At 35.8% G+C, this 20,447-nt stretch overlaps 1 protein-coding gene across 18 annotated transcripts in view; it reads right to left on the bottom strand.

Moving 5' to 3' along the window:
* LOC112049806 (ryanodine receptor) overlaps positions 1 to 20,447 on the bottom strand; it is a 143,918-nt gene that overhangs the window by 8,728 nt on the left and 114,743 nt on the right. For 5 of the 18 annotated variants that reach the window (XM_052887091.1, XM_052887093.1, XM_052887099.1 and 2 more), the window contains 23 exons: positions 19,799 to 19,957; positions 19,185 to 19,412; positions 18,521 to 18,633; positions 17,269 to 17,362; positions 16,821 to 16,949; positions 16,238 to 16,372; positions 15,254 to 15,433; positions 14,803 to 14,923; positions 13,280 to 13,390; positions 12,486 to 12,613; positions 11,921 to 12,051; positions 11,048 to 11,208; positions 10,367 to 10,568; positions 9,605 to 9,766; positions 8,979 to 9,135; positions 7,983 to 8,185; positions 7,208 to 7,411; positions 5,540 to 5,667; positions 3,627 to 3,726; positions 2,827 to 2,958; positions 2,348 to 2,441; positions 1,740 to 1,895; positions 367 to 463 (listed from right to left, as the gene is read on the bottom strand). In XM_052887091.1, the coding sequence (XP_052743051.1) occupies positions 367 to 463; positions 1,740 to 1,895; positions 2,348 to 2,441; positions 2,827 to 2,958; positions 3,627 to 3,726; positions 5,540 to 5,667; positions 7,208 to 7,411; positions 7,983 to 8,185; positions 8,979 to 9,135; positions 9,605 to 9,766; positions 10,367 to 10,568; positions 11,048 to 11,208; positions 11,921 to 12,051; positions 12,486 to 12,613; positions 13,280 to 13,390; positions 14,803 to 14,923; positions 15,254 to 15,433; positions 16,238 to 16,372; positions 16,821 to 16,949; positions 17,269 to 17,362; positions 18,521 to 18,633; positions 19,185 to 19,412; positions 19,799 to 19,957 (3,325 nt within the window). Of the gene's footprint in view, positions 1 to 366; positions 464 to 1,739; positions 1,899 to 2,347; positions 2,442 to 2,826; positions 2,959 to 3,626; positions 3,727 to 5,539; positions 5,668 to 7,207; positions 7,412 to 7,982; positions 8,186 to 8,978; positions 9,136 to 9,604; positions 9,767 to 10,366; positions 10,569 to 11,047; positions 11,209 to 11,920; positions 12,052 to 12,485; positions 12,614 to 13,279; positions 13,391 to 14,802; positions 14,924 to 15,253; positions 15,434 to 16,131; positions 16,153 to 16,237; positions 16,373 to 16,820; positions 16,950 to 17,268; positions 17,363 to 17,784; positions 17,895 to 18,520; positions 18,634 to 19,184; positions 19,413 to 19,798; positions 19,958 to 20,447 lie in introns of all 18 variants that reach the window. The other 13 variants (XM_052887094.1, XM_052887096.1, XM_052887098.1 and 10 more) reach the window with 8 other exon arrangements.

The raw sequence follows: 20,447 nt of genomic DNA, 5'->3' as shown, positions 1-20,447 counted from the left end.
AAAAATATTTTTTTTTTCTTTTAAAAAAAGAATATTTGCCATATTTTTTTATAATACGACCAATATTCCCATTTATCATCGTCATTTAGATGCCTGCCTGTCAATTATTTTAATTACAATATTTAGTTCTGTTTTTTATTTTATTTTTTACTATCAATGACATAATTTTGAAACCTTTGTTAATTTTTTTTTTATTATTATTATCATCTCTACAAATATTAATAAATCTCAATTTCCTTTAGCCATGCAACAAGCATGAACGGTTGGGCCGATTTTGTTAATTATTTTTTTGTTGCTCAGTCGGGATTTTTTGAAAGAAATAATTAAGTTTTTTAAAATTGATGATATATATTCTACAATGCGTACCATCACCGCTCCCGCCGGAGCCTTGTCCCGATCCAGATCCGCTGATGATGTCCCCAATTCCTGAACCCTCACTGCGTTCCACCTCCAATGTGGATACCTGAAAAATTTACATTGTTTTAATTTGAATTGAAAAGTGTGAATATAAATATTCAAAACTATATATAATTTCATATGGTCAAAATAAATATTGGTTTCAGTTCAAAGGTAAAGATTAAGCGAAACTTTGTTTAATCAACATCTGTCATAATCTTTAATGTAAACAAAATATGTATGTTTCTGTAGTACTCGTAGTCATTTGAGGCTATCTACCTTTACATACATTTTTTCTATTTGTTATATTTATTATATTATATTATATAGTTTATTGTGTATGTACATTTAAAAATTGTATTTAATTAAGTTAAGTTTTCTTCTTTAAGCTATTGTTTTAAAATTGTATACTATTTTATTAATTTTAAATTAGGTAATAATTAATTTTGACATTTAATCCTTCCTATAAATTTGACATATTATAATTAGTTAAGTGTTGACATATAATTATATAAATGTTATGTGCGCCTATTGTTTATATGCATATCAGAACTCTTTAATATGTGTTATTTTATGTTTTAACGTTTAACATGTGTATTGTTGGCGTGCATTATATAAATAAATAAATAAATACATTGTACATACATGTTTTTTTTATCGTAAAATGACTCGAAAAGGAGATATCGTCCATATTTCCAAAGTGACACCCGGAAACGGCATGAATTCGAGGTGGAAAAATGTAAATTCGAAAAGATCAACCCAAAATCTATAAGTACACCCATTTTCAAAACTCCCCGAAAACATCCCAATAGATTGGAATATGCGCTCCTTTATATCAGCAGCTTTTAGTAGTAGCAGAACTTTTTGGCCCAGTTCGGGCAAGTACTAATGCTATGCTTATTTCAGCCGTCATACATCCTTAATATGTTCCTATCTGAACATGGTTGCTAATGTAATTACAGGCACATGAGGATCAACATCTCAGGTTGATGGACACCGGTGGCTTCACTTTATAGGACGTGTTCTTTGCTTGCCTTCCAAAGTGTTGCTCTGTTTATATGCAACTAGCCGATGCCTCGCGGTTTCAAACGCATATTTCCCGTTCCTTTGAGAATACAGGGATGAAATATAGCTTATGACACTCACAAATGACATGACTTTTTAGTGGTAAAAGAATTTAATCCTTCCGTCTATAAAAAATGGCAAGGCGAGCACAAAAGCTCTGCTATAATGTAGGGGGTAGATCAAGTAGCGTGGAGAGGAACGACTCGCTAAGATCGTCTCCTGCATAAGGCATCACTGCATAAGGTCTAAGTGATGATCATTTTGAATTAGCGACTTGCCTTATAGAACAGCAGCACGAAGTTGATGCAGAACGCCAGCACGAGAGCGACGTATTTCAGGTTGTAGAAGTTCCTCGCGAGGAAGGACACGGCGCGCTTAGTGTATTGTGACAGGTCCACTTGAGACAGAGCGGAGGGCGCGGGACCTTGCACCGCCTGCTAACAGTATCAGCATAATTATTGTAGTGTTTGTGGAATACCCACATTTTGGCAAGTTTATAGATCGAGCACGAAAGTGGGAAGTCAGTCGTGTGACAGACAGCAGCAGAGACAGACGTCTACATCTTCTTTAACGCAAAAGTGAATAGGCTTTCTAGGCAAGCGCGTTCCATTCTAGACTTCATCATTACTTTCCATCAGACATGGTTGTAGTCAAAGTGCAAGCCTATTGACTATAAAAAATCTACTTAGTGCTAGGGGCAATGGAGTGATAGTGTTACTCCTGTTACATACTGTATACTCCTGTTGGCACTACACTATGCTGTACAAACCCTATCGACTCCACGACCAATCCATGGGGAATGCAAGATATTCGCCTCCTCTCAGAATTGAACCATGTCTGGTTAAAATAAAAATAAAAACTTATACGAAAGGTGATGGCAACATACCTTTTTGCTTTCAGCTTCAATAGATGACATTGCAGCTTGTTGTATTGCCTGAGCTTCCATACGTTCTTGAGCTTGCTTCTTGGCTTGCTCTCCTCTGCAATTAGAAAATAAAATGGAATAGTATTTTCTAAAACTCATCCCCTATAGGGAAATCCCTCGGTTTTATTGTGTACTTCTCAAATTGTTGTTAATAGTAACTGACAAAGCATCTAAAACAGTACAACTCGTAGTCTCATCTGGAAGAAGGGCAACAGAATCAGCTGGGTTATTCGTTAATTTGCTGTTGATCTGAATAATTACAGCCTATTGACATTAGTCGGTTTTACAACTTTATTGGATGATACGAAACAAATATATCTCAAAAAACCTTTAATGAAAAACGTATTATTATTATATTATTATATATATTAATTAAATGATTGATTTTCTGAAAGAAATATGAATTCTGCGAGAGATATTCCCAATAAATCAAATCTTACCCCAAAAGATCTATCAGAGAGGGCGGCTGCTGATCTTCTGTATGTTCAGCACCTTCGTCGGGAGACTGTTCCGCCTCCTCGCCTGATGATGGAGTGGACGTGCTGGGTGACTCGTGCGGTTTTACTTGTATCCTGTACAGTTCATTTATTTCTATAGGTATATTCACCCTCACCAGGTGCACTGGCGATATCAGCCTTCATCAAGCAAGCGGCTCAGGATCGTGATGTTTGAAAGTCCCCATAAAATGCCTATGTCCTGCAGTGGACGTCCATCGGCAATCATATGATGATGATTATATTTATTAAAAACTTTATTGTGTACTCTTTCTCTTTATCGATGAATAGAAAATTGAAACACATTTCAAATTATTAAGTTATCGAGTTACTGGAATCGAGAGGAGTATGAAATGGGCCACTGATTAACGTGCCGTTATTCGTCAAAAGGCATATAAATTTGACATTGATTTTGACGTGATTTTCAAATCACAACATAGTAGTATAACCCTAAACCATCTGACAACTAGTCAGACGACCGAAAGGACTGCAAAAATGGCCACGCATCATATGACTGAATATCAAATCGCCTTGTCTCGTTTCTCTACAGATTCCATGCACAAGTTGTTTTCTTTTTTTTCTATTAACGCGTCTAGTACTTTTTCTGTTTACGTTCCGTTATAAACGCAATAAATAAAAAATTGCAAAATGTTTGTCACGTCTTTTTTACCGAGAATACTCTTAACAAAATATCCTCCATTTCTATGTGGACATAGTTATAAAACAGTACAAAACGTAAAACTTACTGGCCATTGTCTTCTTTAGTGATATCCAGTCCGAAAGCAGACACTTGCATCTGTCCCGTATCATCTGCTGCCGGCAACGCTGGCAAATGTCTTATAGGACCTGAGAGACAAAGGATCTATAAATTAAAGTAGTCTACTTTTATGACGAGATAAAAATTGAGAAAAGGAAGAGGAAAAGATGTTAACATAAGGAAATGCAATGTCTGGCTAACTCTCCATGAGTCTTAGCATCCTGAGGATAGGGTCTCATAGGAGACATGCGAGACGTTTTGGTCCTTAACAATTTTCTGTCCCTCAAACCCTGGGTTGGTTGATAGTTCTAGGAAACCTATTAAGGAGCAAATAGTGAGAAATAAAAATCTGAGGTATAGAGGTCTATAACACACTACCTCTATAAGTGACTTCAACGCCTTAAGTGAAGTGAAGGACTAGCAAAGTCTAGGAACTTCTTCTAGATAAAAAGTTTTGTTTGAAAATCAGTTCTTTGAAGCTAAAAGGTAATTAAAGGATTTAGTATTTACTACCTTATAAATATACAAACTTAGGTCAACAATAAACAATTTGAATAAGTTAATGCTTCATATTATGGTTCTGCGTGCGTTTCTTTAACATTCATCCGTTTGTGATGAAATTTTGATAAGTTGGGGTACGACCGTTGTAAAATGTGGCTCGAATAAACTCTCAAGAAGAAGCTTACCCTGAAACATTTCTCAAACAAATTGACAAGTATAAAATTCAAGGTATTCTTTTCATAATGTTTTTATAAAAGGGTAGAAACTAATTCTACCTTTTTTTATATAATTTTAGATCGGTTTAAGAGATCCATTTATTATGTACAACTTAATTGCCATAGCTGTATTATTTTTTGTGTAAGTGTAGTGTAGATAGTAAAATAATTCATGTTACCTGTTAATCCATAAGCAGATTTTTGTTAAATATTAATTTAATGTTATTTTTATATAAATAGATTAAGAAATTTTGGCAAATAAAATGTTCCAATTAATATTAATAAAATTTTGTTAAACCTGCTTTGGCGATTTAGTTTGGTAGTCCTTGTAAATGCCTTCAGTCACTGAGATCCTTAACTATTATGAGAGTTTGAAAGTTTAGTCAGTCAGTTTAGGTTTAAAGCATCAATAGGGATTTAGTTTTATGTTGGTTTTACGGTGTTGATAGACCTTTTACTTCTGTGCTATTGTAGTGAGTTTTTTTATTCCGGAAGCACATCCTATCAATATTTTGTCTTTCCCATATACCCATGATTCAAGTTTATTCTATGATAGACAAAGAAATTAAAAAGTAATGGTGACAATATGCAACCCTAAGGGGCTCCGTTACTAATCTGTTGCCAATATAACAGCAACAACCCTTCTTTTTATGGCAGCTTCATGATTAAAGCACTAAAGTCCGTTTAGTCTTGGAAATATTCAATACATTCAAAAATGGAACAACTGAAAAGAAATTATAATAATGAATAGGTAGATAAATTACGATATTAGAATCCAATGAAATACAATTTTACAAACTGACCAAAATATGACTTTGAAATGTAGGTACGTATATCGAAAGTAAAGAAATGTCGACGATATGAAATGCGATATTAGAATATAAAATAAATAATAGACTGAATAATGATATTAGTGATGTGAAATTCAATAGACTTAAGTCTATTGAATTTCACAAAATTCTAGTCTATTGGTATTGGTACACAATCTTGGTAATTAAAATAACGATTTGGTACACAATAAAATTACTATATTAGAAAAGTTTCCTGATTATAGAAACTTATAGACTGTGACCTTGGAATCCTTTTATTTTTTATTTTTTGGAAAGTAAGCTAATAAGATCCAGTGACTGAACGCATAGCTGAAGCGCAGCAGGTACCCCACACGTAATACAATGTCCGTCCTTACTTTGTGGCAGTGTTCTGTGTAGAAGCGATAGCTTCAACTGACCGATTTTCTCCTCCTCAGTCGGTTCCGGCGGCGGTTCGTCTGACACCGGCCCGCGCATCAGGCCCAGAAGTACACCGAAGACATACCTGAATCATAGAGTAGTGAATTAATGGTTTTCTAACTTTTATAAAAAAGATCGAATACATGGAGGACGCGTTTTCTAGGAATACGTCCACAGTAAGTAAGTTGATTTTTGTAGCAACAATAAAACACGTACCTACTGATGTTAAATCAATTGAATAGCTTTCATATTATAAAAAACAACGAGTAAGGGAATACAAATTCGTAACATTCGATGGTCGTGGGCATGCGCAAAAATGCGATTAGTAGAAGACCCTTGTATCTACTCATTTTATGGCAGTTCCTTGTGATAACTAAATCTATAAATACACATACATGTAAGTAATTATTCACTTAATTTAACACTACCATAGTTATATTACTTCATTACATCAATTGTTAGATCCAACATTCCATATTTTACGATTACCTACCTACTTCAGTTGCAAAAATGTTATCACATAAGCACAAGCTAAGTTCTTGTACTAACACAAAACAAATTCTACACACAAATAATAATAATCAGTCTGGACTCTGGATCCTCTATGAAAATGAAGTCTAATTTAAGATTGTGAGGAATTTCAAATTTGTCATAGAGAATCACATCCCAGAATTACTTTGTTAAATTCTATACTAAGAAGGAAATACAGTTAACAACAGAAGAAAAGTAATTATAAACGCAAGTCATTTACGGTGAAGTGGCAGTGTGAAAAATAAGTAGAAAAAAAATAGGAAATTTCTGGAAAGTGCATTAAGGTGCACATACTTTTGTGCGAGAGAAAATATAAGGTGGGTATATCCTGGAATCGCGCTGCGTAGGTAAATGCAATCAACGTTCATAGATTAGATAGAAGTTACGTAAGATAGCACATTTTGCAAAGCATAGTTAAAATTGGAGTTAGTAAGTAGAGATCTTCGTAATTACACTCATTCGTAGTCAAGTATCCACCGCCATGTTTATTTGGTATAGGGCTTTATAGTAAAAAAAGGAAAATGCTAAAAAACGCAAATTATTCGAATTAAGGACGTAATAACCACTACAAGAACCGTCTTCAACTATTACAGGAAGGATAAAGAAAGCTGTGGAAATCTTGGAAAACAAATACGACGATTGATTATGATAAAAATACATTCACATATTCTAGTACTTTTGATGCAATTTACCAATGACTGTGTGCCATGATGTTGCGTGAAATGAGACATTATTTTGATTAATTTTCGAGTTTAGTCTAGAGACACATGACCTAAAATAAATGGTTTTTCATTTATACTGTTTGATTCTAGAGACTTAAAAATATCTGTTAATTTATTTTAGATTTAAATGCCAAACACAACTTTCACCTCTGTTTGTCGATAGCTACGAATATAATATACCATCGGTAAATATATTTTCATTTTATCAATTTTAATTTGAGATACATTTAAAAAAAATTTCAAAGTGAGTCGTGCTCTTATGCAAGTATCTAATGTGTTGTTCCTAGTTATACCTGATAAACCAATTTCTTCGCATATCCACCGTGATAATTTTGAACAACAATCTCTTACACTATACCAACAACAACTCACCTGGTAACAACAACAGCACCGTAGCCCAAATAGTAGAAGAGATAGAAGAACATCTTGAAGAAGCCGACGCAAAGTTCCGCGGGTGGCATCTGCTGTAGATCTGCGATTCTCTGCTTTATGTTAGAAGGGGATAGAGACGAGAATGCCGTGGAGATGCCGTCCTTGACTGATTGGAAACCACGACGGAATGGATCCTTGCCGGCTCTGAAAAATCGTAATTCGGAATTTTATACTTTTAACGGAATTTTAACTTGCACGAGTAGGTATGCAGTAAGCTATAATTTGACCTGTAATAATAAAATACAGGTAAACAATAATTATACATTATATGTCTATAAAGTAACTTTCGAATTGTATGTATGACGTCACACATCACAAAACAAAGTGTCAATTGTTTTATCGTTTGTGAGTTCACCATGTGTTTCTGATAAAATAAACACTTCGTTATCAACCCATATTCGGCTTACTTCTGAGCTCGAGTCAATTCTCAGAATAAAAGGGGTTAGGCATAGTCCACCACGCTGGCCCAATGCAAATTGGCAGACTTCACACACGCAGAAAATTAAGAAAATTCTCTGGTATGCAAGTTTCCTTACGATGTTTTTCCTTCATCGTTTGAGAAACACATAACTGAAAAGTTTGAGGTGCATGCCCTGGACTTGAACCTACACCCTCCGAATCGAAGGCAGAGGTCATATCCACTGGGCTATCAAGGCTCTTGTGTAAGGGAAGTGGGTATGAACTTCAATAAATACATCAACGCTGTAAGTCTCACCTCTCTTCTTCATCATCTCCCATGTACACATGATACGCTTCTCTGTTCTTCGGTCCTCCAGCCGATTCTTCTGACGCGGCCATTAGACCGGACGCGTGCGTCATCTCAAAGATGGCGTCTTCACAGAAGTTGACAAACGCCTCCAACTTCTCCTTGTCACCGCCCTCTGTAACTATGCTGTAGAAGAACGCGCGTTTGGATTCCTGTGAGAAATAACATTTTGTTAATTTACCTTATGGAGATTTTTTTTCTATTATTTCCATTTATTTCTATATTAGAACTGGTATCCAAAGTGCTCTATTATGGTCATATAAAAGGAAACAAGGCACAACCTCACATAGTTTGTGAAAAATTACATACAATAACCAAACTAGATCGCATCTTGCACTTAATTTTATTCTTAGTTTAAAAATTTTGTATGTTCCACATATTATATATGTTTTATTTCAATAAAGATATTTAAAATTAAATAAATAGATTTAAATGGTAAACATAACCAGCATGTAGGAGTAAAAAATTACAGTCAATATAAAAGTCGATACTTAGGCGAAATATCGTAATATAACAGCTACAGTTGTTACGAATTGAATCATTATTATTTGATGAACAAGATGCGTAGTGACCCTGCTTTCTTTATCCAACGTTGTGGCTTCGATTCCCAACATTGAAAAATATGACAATGCCACAAGAATTACGACCCTAACTTACTTTTAGAATTACTATCATAAGGTAGAGTTCATTTGTCTATTCAACTCCATTTTATTTCTGTACGGCTTGGATATAGTTTTCATACTTTGGTGCCAGTTGCCCTTCGGTTGGGCAGAGAGAACATGAGCGAAAAAGGGGAATGTTAATATATTTAAATGGAGCTCCTTAACCCTACATCTGTGGTCACAAGTCACTTAGAACTTTTGAAGAGTAATCTATTCAGTTCAAAATGCAAATTTCACCGATAACAAATTCAACAGTTGCTGTTCAAAAGTACATTTGACATACCTTAATCTGTGGCTTCTCCCACTGCTCTATATTGGACTCCTTGATCTCGAAGTACACGCGCTCGATCCTCTTGGAGCCGCCCATGATCTCAATGCGGCCCAGGAAGGGCTCGAAGTAGTTCAGGACGGAGCCGGCGGTTTCCAGGAATCGGGCGAGTCTAGACAGGAAACCATTTATTTATGACGTGGATCAAATCGAGACTCTGACCTACGTTTGAATTTTTGATATTTTTTGGAAATTGTCAGAAGTCAAGACTATACCACAAGCTAAGTTAGTTGAGCATTGGAATTTTATATTAAGAAAGTTAAAGGAGCGTTACCAAGGAGTTCAGAAGAGCCCAGTAGTTTTGCTGGAGTGGAACCCGGTGGCTGTTTTAATTTATTAATTTTCTTAACTTAAAACTATGAAGGTAAGGGTGGAATGACTCTATAAGTGTGTCTCCTGTGACACGTAGACTTCGCCTTAGATACTCAAAAGAATGTGTGGTTTACACACAAGGGTGGGTGGTGTTTTGAGGTTGATACACTTGTATCAGTCCTGTTACCCCATTACTATGGTTTACACCCAGTTGCCAGGTAACGTACAGCGCTGTTGAGGAATGATTTAAGCCTGTTGACTAGTCTTACCTGGGTTCGTTGGGCATGTGCTCCGATAAGTTCGTGAGTAGGACAGCAAGATTGAAGCCGATTTCCTTGGCGGGCTCGTGGAAGCGGTCGCAGAAGCCCAGGTAGTCCAGTTTACCATCGTGATTAGTTTCGCAACACGCTAGGAGGAACTCTATCTCCTCTCTGAAAGAATTTCAAATTTTTTTACCTATTAATTGTAGAAATATTACAAATCAGATAGTGCACAGTTACTTAAACATTAAGATTCTGTAAAAGCCAAAAAATCGTAAATGTGTACCTAAGTAATCAATACATATAAATAAAATTGAATAATTTCAAAACAACTATTTTTTCTAGTGCCTACAGTTACTTAAATAATACTCGTACTAAGCCACAACATCATCATCATCATTAACAACGACTCATTTGGTGAGCACGAGTCTCCTCTCAGAATTAGAGGGATTAGGCCTTAGTGCACCACACTGGCCAATTGCGGATTGGCAGACTTTCTCAAGTATACAGGTTTCCTCACGATGTTTTTACTTCACCGTTTGAGCCACAATCGATTTTTTTTTAATTTTCGTCTGTCTTTCTGTTTGTCCTGGCTACTATATTACTGGGTATTTTTTGAACAGTTATGTATTTTTTCAATGTTATTGAGACTTTCACTTGTAAATAGAAGAGATTATTACGCAAAATACAGGCTTCTATTATCCCCAAAAAATCCATGGATCACGCGGGATTAATGAACGCGTTTACGTCTTATTAATTGATATAACTTACGGCGTATAGCTTTTCTGCTGTTCCATCTTTTCCTTAAAGTCTTTGGGCAGCACCCAGCCGTCGCTGTTTGCGTCGATTTCCTTGAAACTGGCGCTCGTGGTCAGGTCCTTCAACTTCAGGAACATGTCGAAGTATTTGAGAATCAGTTCCACATTAGAAGCAGACTCCACTAGTGTGTCTACCATCTGTTTACCAATTGTGCCTGGAAAGTACAAAAATATCGTCCTTTTCAGCTAGAAATCGGAGGGCAAATGATTATTTTACCCACTAGCGTAGAAAGTGATTCGAGTAACCAACTTTTAAAGTGCTATTTACAGACCAGGTTCAGGTAGAACCAAGTGTTAGGGCAAATACAAACATATCAACATTCTAGTTGCAGACTGACTAGTTGAGACATCTAACTGTGCAATATTTTAGTTTCTTTTAGCACTACTATTCACTGAGTTACAGAGCACATAGAGATTATTCGAATTTAGAAAACACGTAATATTTAACAAAAATCTTATGTTGAAAGAAAAATGATTCACATACATACTGTACTCACTTATTTCCAAACCGTGTGGGCCCTTTTTCATGAACTTGTTCATGCAATGCATCGTAAGCTAAAATGCGGGCGGTGCTAGCGACCGAGAGTTGAAGCTCCCTATATTATAATTTAAAATATAAAATATAATGGCTTACCGTTGACAACATTTCCTTCAAGCATAGACAACATCATAGTGATCATGTCCTTCTGCAAATTGAGGAGTTCCTTCAGCAAGTCAACCTGTGACGAGTGCTTGGACAGTTTGTCCTGCATGTGAGAGAACAGGAACAGGAAACCGCCCACTGCATCCCACAACCTAAGACAAAGATATTGCATTTATGCTGATTTAAAAACGCTACAGTTCGTTTTAGATATGTCACCGTACCCATGCTATCTGAAAAACACTTTAGTTGGTAATATTTACCAGTTGATTGCCCATTACCACACAGAGCTAGAATAATGTAACAAATTTGTAAAAGGCAATCTCACAATTCCCGATGAGCAAGTAAAGAAATGTGTTAAAGTATCCTTCTGGCGTATATGTTACGCCACGTATATAGTTATTTAATCACCTTCACGGCAAGAGTGTCTAGGCATCTTATAGACAAGCGCGTTCCAATTAAGACTATAAAATAAACTTGATGCCAATAATAATTATTACCGTAATTTAGAAATAATACACTACACTTGTGTTTGTGTGTGTGTGTGTGTGTGTGTGTGTGTGTGTGTTTGTGTGTGTGTGTGTGTGTGCGTGTGTGTGTGAGAGGGTGGAAGTTTATATGAAGCATTCCGCAATTTTTAAGGTAGAAAGCTAAAAATTTGTATGTAGACTATTTGCGACTCTTTTAGGGTAGGGGTGCGGGTAGGGTAAGGGCGGGGTAGGGTAGGAGTAAGGTAGGAGTAGGGTAGGAGTAAGATTGCAGTAGGGTAGGAGTAGGGTCGGGATAGGGAATAAGTGCACATAAGTCAAGGCGAAGCTTGACCGGGTTCGCTAGTATAATATAATGTTAAAATAACATAAGTTCTACCTGGAGTGAGCCAAGGCCTGTTGATTCTGTGTACACGGGCCCTGGATGACTTCAGTGAGGGTGTTGAACACTTGAGATGCGACGCCGATGGCTTTGAAGAAGTTCGCCTTGCCCGCTGGGTCGATGAGCTCCTGATGACGATCAATTAAATACGGTTAAACATTCCTCAATTCTTTCACAATCATCATTATATCAGCCGATGGACGTCCACTGCAGGACATAGGCCTTTTGACTTCTAAACATGACGATTCTCAGTCACCTACATCCAGCGTATGCCTGCGTTTCGCTTGATGTCGCCAGTACACCTGATAAAGGCTCGATCAACATTGTGCTTTTTCTAGTGCGTGATTTTTATAGTTTATATACCTAAATGTTATTTGTACACATCAAAAATACTCCTTTATCCACAATTTCATGCTTAATAGGTTATTTAGAAAGCTAATAATCTATAGAATGCAAGACTATTCTGAATATTTACCTTCCTCACGATAACTATAACGATACTAATAAAACAGTTTAAAGAACGAGATAAAACCTAATTGTTGTTATCAAAAGAAATACCCACCTTACTGGAGTAATGCCAGTAGAAGTCCATAATAGACTCTTGTAGCCGCAACAAGTAATCGACTGTACAAATGACCACATTTACTGTGGTCGTGTTACCAGCTTGGGTACGAAGGTAGTTCTGCCACTCTGTAATAGAAGATTCAGATCACAAAATTCAATTATGTTAAGGTAGGTTATGTCTATTAAAGTTCTTTAGCCTCATCCTAAGAAATTAAGGTTCGATTGAGCATTTGGTGGTGCAGAGCCAAGTCAAAGGGAAAAGGACCATAGTTTTCCAGCCCGTTGGACCGATTTAGTCAAGGCATCCACACAATCATGACGATTTCGGTTTTGTTTTAGTTACCTACTACTAAGATTTATCAACGCGTTATAAATCTGTGTTGAAAGTGAAGGAGCGTCAACAATACAAAACATAAATACGCCTCCCTGCTTCAATCGGAATATTTTAGCAAAGCCTTTCTTCTGTGCGGCATTCCTTTACGTACGACTTTACGACGTGCATACAAAAATTAAAAACGCGCATATGCCTATCAACTTACACCTACATTCAATGCAAATAATAATAATAATAATTCTTTATTTCAGGTTATACACCCATTTAAAATACACAGATAATATACAAATAGTAATTAAATAATAAATTATAATAAAGTACCTAATAATATAAATATTAATTAATTAGGTATTTACAATATATCATTTCTCTATGAAAGCAAACATTTTTTTTTTCATTTCTTGTTCCTAAAACAAAACCCTCATCACAAAATAAAACACTTTTACATAATGACTTACCCAAGTTGTGACCTTCACAAGTCAGCTGTATGAATCGGAACAGCGCACAAGTGAATTCAGCATCATGCATGTTCTTTTCTCCTGCCGCCCCTTCGAGACCCACCCCGAGTCCTACAAGAAGAATGTGAACAAATGAATATAACGTAAAGTTATTATATTTTACACTTATTGATGATAGCATCACACCGACATAATAGGTGCATGTTAGTAGATGCGCGCTAAGTTCACATGGAGCGTTATTTTGAGCGTTTTTAAATATTTCTTTAAAGAATACCTATTTGCCGTTTTTTTTAATTATATGACCGTTTCTCTCCAATATTCTTTTTATATGAAAGATAGACTTGCGCTTGACTACAATTATGCCTGATGGAAAGCAGTAATGCAGTCTAAGTTGGAGCGTGCTTGCCTAAAAGATGTCTCTAACGTAAATCTTGATAATTTGAATTAAGCGAAATGAAAATCCTCTGAATCTTGAAAACTGCTACAAAGTTAAGATAATTTAAGGATATGTTTAAACATAGGTTTGAAGATTTTTGTATGGGCGGTGAGGAATGATTAGCTGCAATTTTTTTTAATGCCTGTTGCATTTGAATTTGTTGAAATTCCTATAACTAAGAAGTATATGATTCCCTTCCTGTCTCCCGATTTGATTAATCTAAAAGTTTATTTTAATAAATTGAATCGATTATTTAATTTTTTTTTTGGTAATGCAAAAAATGTAAACGGATGATTTTCCATTCAGTATGACTAGAAGGTGAAAACGTTATAAAAATTGATAAAAAAGATAGTGTAGGTGAAATACAATAGGTAAGGCAAGGCGAGTCATAATTCCTGAAAATATTCAGTTCTATATTCTATCATAGAAAAAATTAGATATTCTGTAGATAATTTTTTTTACAATCATAATAAACTTGACAAATCAAGAAAAGTTAATAATAATAATACTTAAATTTAATTAGAAAAAGATACAAATACTTGGGTCTTCTAACAATTTTTTGATAAGACAATAATCCCAAAAGCAGAAGATAGAGACATAGGAACATCGAGTATCACATCGACATTACATTCGGCTCCTGCCTTGCCTTACTTACGGTTTTGGAACGTTAACGGTCTTTGAAGAAACAAGACCTGAACAAATTAAAGGAATGTCAAAGCGGAATGAGGTTTGTTTAAGCTGAAGAAGCTAAATACAAACACAAATATGGTTTAAAATGATACTAGAATAAATTCATCAATTAAAAGAAATGTAAAAGTATTTCTGTACTTTAAGATAATAGAAACTGCTTATTTTGGATAAAACTTCCTAATTGTGATCTCAATTCAACTAATCCTTTAAAAATAGTTTACTGGTGAAATTCGAAAAACAATAAAAAACCATGTTATGTTGAAGTTTAACCATCTCTATTCAGCCATTTTTGGCTGATTAATAAAGCATTGAAATATATAGTCAGTCACATTTATGGTATCATATATCAGGAATAGGGCAAATAACGGATACATTTCATGAAATTCTAGGTACTTACCTTCTGCTTTAGTATTCCTTTCGAAGGCGTCCAAGTCGAGGACAGAGCACGAATTCATCAGACCGGCAATTGATGTGAAGAAACCAACATCTTTCTTGTCTTTCAGATGATTAAGCATACCCTGGTTGACGAAAAAGACAAAAATGATTTTATTAAAAATGTCTTAGTACTTCATTTTTATCATAGTTATTTATCATCTGGTAATATTGCAAAGACTAATTCGGCGTTAAATAAATAATTAAAATGTTTCTCCTAAAAAGTTTACAATAAAGTCTAGCTATAATTTTTATGGGTGTAAATGAAAGAATGGAGTGAAAACTTTTTGAGCGGATTTAGGCCATTCCAAAAAATCAATATGGGTACCATTTATTTTTGTAGGTTAGTTTACAAATTTAACACACTTATAGGTCTGTTTCTGAGGTTTCTGACTCCAGTAATGCTATCTTCTTACCATCTGTATATCAATGTTGCCTCCCCTCAATATTGAGATGCCGAGCTGCAAAGTTTTCATGACCATGTCACTGGGCAGGCCCTTTGACGCGGATATATGCAGTAGCACCATTTCAGCCACGCCGCGGTTTGCGAGTCGCTTTTGGTGGAACAAAAGCTTTTGCTTCTCCATTTCTTGTTCCTGTTATGGTAAAGCTTAGATTTAATCGAAACTTCAGTTGTGGTTTTTGTGAAAGTCAAATTGTGTGATTGTGATTCCCTTGATTTATACTGCAAGTTTTGGCAAGTATTCAATTATTCAAGACGTTTTTTTGGATACTGGATAGAACTAAATTAATTTTCTTATTAGTGTTCTAAATCGTACATTTGATCAAAACTTATCCGGCACACAGCAAGGTAAGATGTAATGAAGATTGTTTTCCATCGCCCTTTACAATTTATTGCGGCTCTTTATTACATTTTGAACTACTGGATTATGTGAAATTCAAGAAAGGAACATAGGACCTTTTTTTTTAACGTGGGGAAATCCTCATGGATACCTTCTCGCCACGGGGAGGCAATTAGGTTATGTCGGACTTCAACTGACTAAAACCCCACGGTGTTCCGACTCGCCGCCTGATGACTGAGCCACGGGAACATTTCATAAACTACCGCAACAAGGAACATAGGACCTAAGCTAACTAACAATGTAAAAAAAATTAAATTAAGGAAGTATAAAGAGGGTATAAATGTATGATTGGACAACCTATAATTTCTCATTGAAACAATATTTATGCTTTGTAATATTACATTTATGATAAACATAGTAAACTTTTTGTACAATCCTCTGAGAATTAACAGAAAAAAATGTAATAATTTAAAAATTTATATCATACATACCATAAACGTCTCCATAGTTTTCTGCATGCAACAAAATTGTTTTCACAGTGTCGTTAATTGTTTTGCTTTCAATAAAACAATTTTAGCTTCAGTTAACACTACTTACGTGTATGCTCGCACGACCCTCTTCCTCACCGCCTTCAGGTTCTCCACCTTCTTCTTCTTCCTCTCCGCCTTCCTCTTCTTCTTCTCCGCACGACTTGGCTATTATGTGCGCATACGACATGTATAACGGATCTTCCTGTACACAAAATATGTTTGTGTCAGTGTTGTGACATACAAAGAAACCGATTTTTTATTATCCATTTATGCTTTATACATTCATTTGTTCGCACACCCACGACTCTATACCCGTAAACATATGTCTTTCAAAAATCCCGCAGGAAACTTAATTTTTTTCGAAAGTAGTGTAAGTGTAGATCTAAATTATAATCTATCTCCACTGCAAATGTTATTCAAATTGGTTCAGTAGTTGCAGACTAAGGGAGTAGGAACTATACACATACATTTAGTTAGACAAACACATTCGGCTTTTATAACATTAGAGTGATGGCATGTTTACAAAACCAATTCCATGAAGAATTTTAGCGCTTTTCTTCTTCCTAAGTATACCCAATGCATAGATTTAAGAGTCGGTACAGAGACCAAATGTGCCTAAAGAAGATATCACTTCAAAAATATTGTAATACCTGCAATGCTCCAGAGCGTTCAGTCATGGCGCCGCGGCAGAAAGTCGTGACGAGCTGTGTGAGAGGGTCAGGTTTGCCTTCTTCCTCCACCGTATCAGTCTTTTTTAATTCTGCATCCTCGAACGATTGCTGTAAACAATGACACACAGTCGTAAAATCTCGGTAGAGAACGAAATCTAGTAGTAGATTGAAATCTTATAAACAAAGAGTTTTTATTCCTGCATCTTGAGTATACAAGGCAAAATGTAAACTCAAGGCTCAAAATTCTCCTAGAGCGGTTCAGTACAAAATTGTTCTTCAGATTTGCTGCTTCTAAAGATAGTGTAGCTGTAATGGTCTCCAAATTTTGAGAGGAGATGGCACTTGAAGTCATTTAAGAAAAGAGAGAATATGGTATGGGGATACACATTGGACACAAAAAATAGTATAATGTTGTTTTTCAACTTACCGTAAGATCCTCGATCATGACCTCTTGACCGATGTTCTCTTCTTCTAACCATAACTCGTAGTAAGTTCGGGCGAAGATGTTACAGACTCGATGTCTGTAAAATTGACAAAAAGATCAGATTTTGCGTTCCACATATTTGTCTTTAATATTTTAAAGAAGACTTTGTCGGTTATTCGGTTGTGAACCTAAACTGACGAGTAAAAAGTAAAACTGCTCTTTTCATAGCTTTCCCTGAGAATACGGTGTTTTCCTAAAGGTTTCAAGCATGCCCTGCGGAATGTTCCTCGTTACAGGTGATAGTTTTCCATCTATCATAAAATGGGCTGTCTGTTTGTCCCATCACCTTCATTATACAAAATACTTTAAATAGAAAGTTTTACTTTAAGTTGCTAGTCTTGTTATTCTACGTTTAATAGTATAATTCAGTTAACATTTCTAAAATATGCTTATATCTAATTTCCACTTAAATTTGCTAATATCTTTATATCTAATTTCCACTTAGATTTGCAATCTTACCGACTGATTTTATACAGATGCGTCGACCTCAAACAAGCTATGGCAGCCCGTTTCCGCGCAGCGCACAGTATCCTCTTCCAGTTGTTAGGACGCTGTGTCGGTTTTGTCGCCTTGTTAATCCAAAGCAGCATGCATACGTCTCACAGTGTTAGATCACATCACATCACATCTAGACCACAACACATTGTCTAGTTATGCCGTAATTAATGCTAGTTCAAGATTTATACATTGTTTTGAAAAAAAAAACAACACCAAACATTTCCATCTATGTATACAATAAAAGAAAAAACACACTCTTTATATACACTGAATATAATTACCAAGGTAACTGGCTACAGTAAAACCCAATTTTTAGACTTAATTTTTTCACTCAGGGTAATTTCAAAATCTAATAAATGGATTATAATATGGTTTAACGAGCAGATTAAATATAGCTATGGTGATCACATGCATATTCCTTATTCAAATTCAAACAAAGTTTGAATTCAGTGGATGTCTCGTGAAGACAAAGACATATTATCGATAGAGGCAGCATCAAAAATATCCCTTCCCTAAACATTATCTATATTTTTTTCTTTGCAACGAAAGAAAAAGCGATATTTTAGATTCCACTGGTCGACAACGCGGGCTATTTCTACTGGGTGGGCTATCAAATCCTGACGATGCTGTCAATGATTAGTATAGAAAACACAAAACATATTAAGGTCAATTAACAGTCACACGGCATCCAATCAACCTGGGCAGGGAATGTAGCGAAGTCTGCCTGAAGCAGGCGATGACGGCGCGCTTGCGTTGTATCGACACCACGGAGCGATAGACGTTTTTACTCATTTGTTGAGGGTGGTCGATCTAGGAGTTACATTAGTAAACCATTATTTTTTATTTTCATTTATCATCATCGCCATCACTATGTTAGTCGATGAACGTAGGACATAGGCCTTATGCAGGGACTAGCAAATACCATGGTGCTGAGCCGACGCATCAAGCGACTTCCTGGGACTCGCTTGATGTTATCAGTCCACCTGGTGGTGAGTCGACCAACTATTACGGTTTCCGGTGTGTAGTCTCTATTCCAACACCATGGATTTTCATATTAGACATCTTTTACTCTCTCTATATCTTTTAACTGCGATCTCAAATAATGATAAGATAAAGGTCCAAGATTTCATACTGGATTCTACGCAGCACCGCAGCGGAACAAATAACCGTTCAGCGATATGTATGGTCCAAGCCTAAACTGGACTACGAGTATATCAAAGCAATGATCTAACTTATATTAGCCACGAACGATCAAAAACGAGTTTAGCGGATTTCTACATCTTTGACTGTCTCGTATTAAAAATATAGTTTCAGATATGACTAATAACAATAAAATAGTTTTGAAAGATCTAAAGACTCACCATATGCAATCCAAACAGCACTTTGCTCATAGCCACTATCCTTTCCACAGTGTCATCTATGATCTTGGCCTTGTTCTCTGAAGTCTCAACAGTTATGGTCGTTTTGCTCTTGGAGCCCAGTTTGCTGTACAGGTAATGCTGCCAGGACATCTCGTCCGCTGGGTCTATCTTGTCAGGCAACGTTAGTTGGATTTTGGCGAATTCCGCTACGTCTTGTTCTGACATTTTCTGTAATTTGTGTAGTTTCGTTTTAGCAAGTTGTGATGTGTACTGAATGGAATTATCAGTGATAATATGACACTACAGGTAGAAAAGAAACAGAACACAAAAATAAACAATTTTTAAAGATTAAGTTATTGTGTCTGGTTACGCTAATCCTAAAGCTAAAATCGGGATCTTTTCATGTAGTATTCAGGGGGTATATTAAAGTTAAGGTATGCTATATTAGATTTAGTGTAAATTAGTTGATATATGACGATAATTACTGTAGTAAGTTCCAGACAAGCCCTGTAAGTTTTTTATAAAACAAAATCGTATTGAATTGAATCAACAATTACGGGAACATTTGACATTAAGAGAAATATGCGAGAAATTCAATATCAACGTAAACTCACCTTCAGGAAGCGATCTTTACAATGCTGCACCAGTTCTTGCTCCCTGCCCGCGAAGAGGTTCAGACCGACCGGCAGTAACCTCTTCAGACAGGCCACCATCAGTGACGCTTGCACCTCCTTGTCTTTGTCACGCTTCTTGTCGCGGTGCTTCTTCTTCTTCTGTAACATTTGAAGCAGCGATATTAAATTAGATATTCCATTTTAAAGTGCAGTTGTAGCGTTATCCATACAAATATTATTGTTTAATCATTATTAGCGTATCCACATTAATATTTAGTTCGTAGATTATCTATAAGTTTACAACGTACCAAATTGTCAGTTAACATGTGCGGACACACATGTGGCGCGCACATGTCGATACTAACCACTCAACAGCACATTACTAACCCAATGTATTTAGTTATATTAAAACAGTTGAACAGTAAACGGCGATCGATAAACACGCTTTACTTTGCCACCTTACCTTCTTACCACACGCGGCAAACAGTAACTATCTATACTTTTATTGCAATATGATTTAAGAACTTTATGGTAATCTGAGAACATCTATGTCGTCATAAAGATTACTATGGTTAGGGTTATATTGTGCAATTAAGGATTTGAGTCGGATACGGTTTAAATAATAGTTTTCCGCAAAATGGGATGTTCA

Source organism: Bicyclus anynana, chromosome 18 (assembly GCF_947172395.1).
Source record: "Bicyclus anynana chromosome 18, ilBicAnyn1.1, whole genome shotgun sequence".
Taxonomy (NCBI): Eukaryota; Metazoa; Arthropoda; class Insecta; order Lepidoptera; family Nymphalidae; genus Bicyclus; species Bicyclus anynana.
Note: the sequence above shows the minus strand (reverse complement) of the source record. Positions and strands in the feature narration are given on the sequence as shown.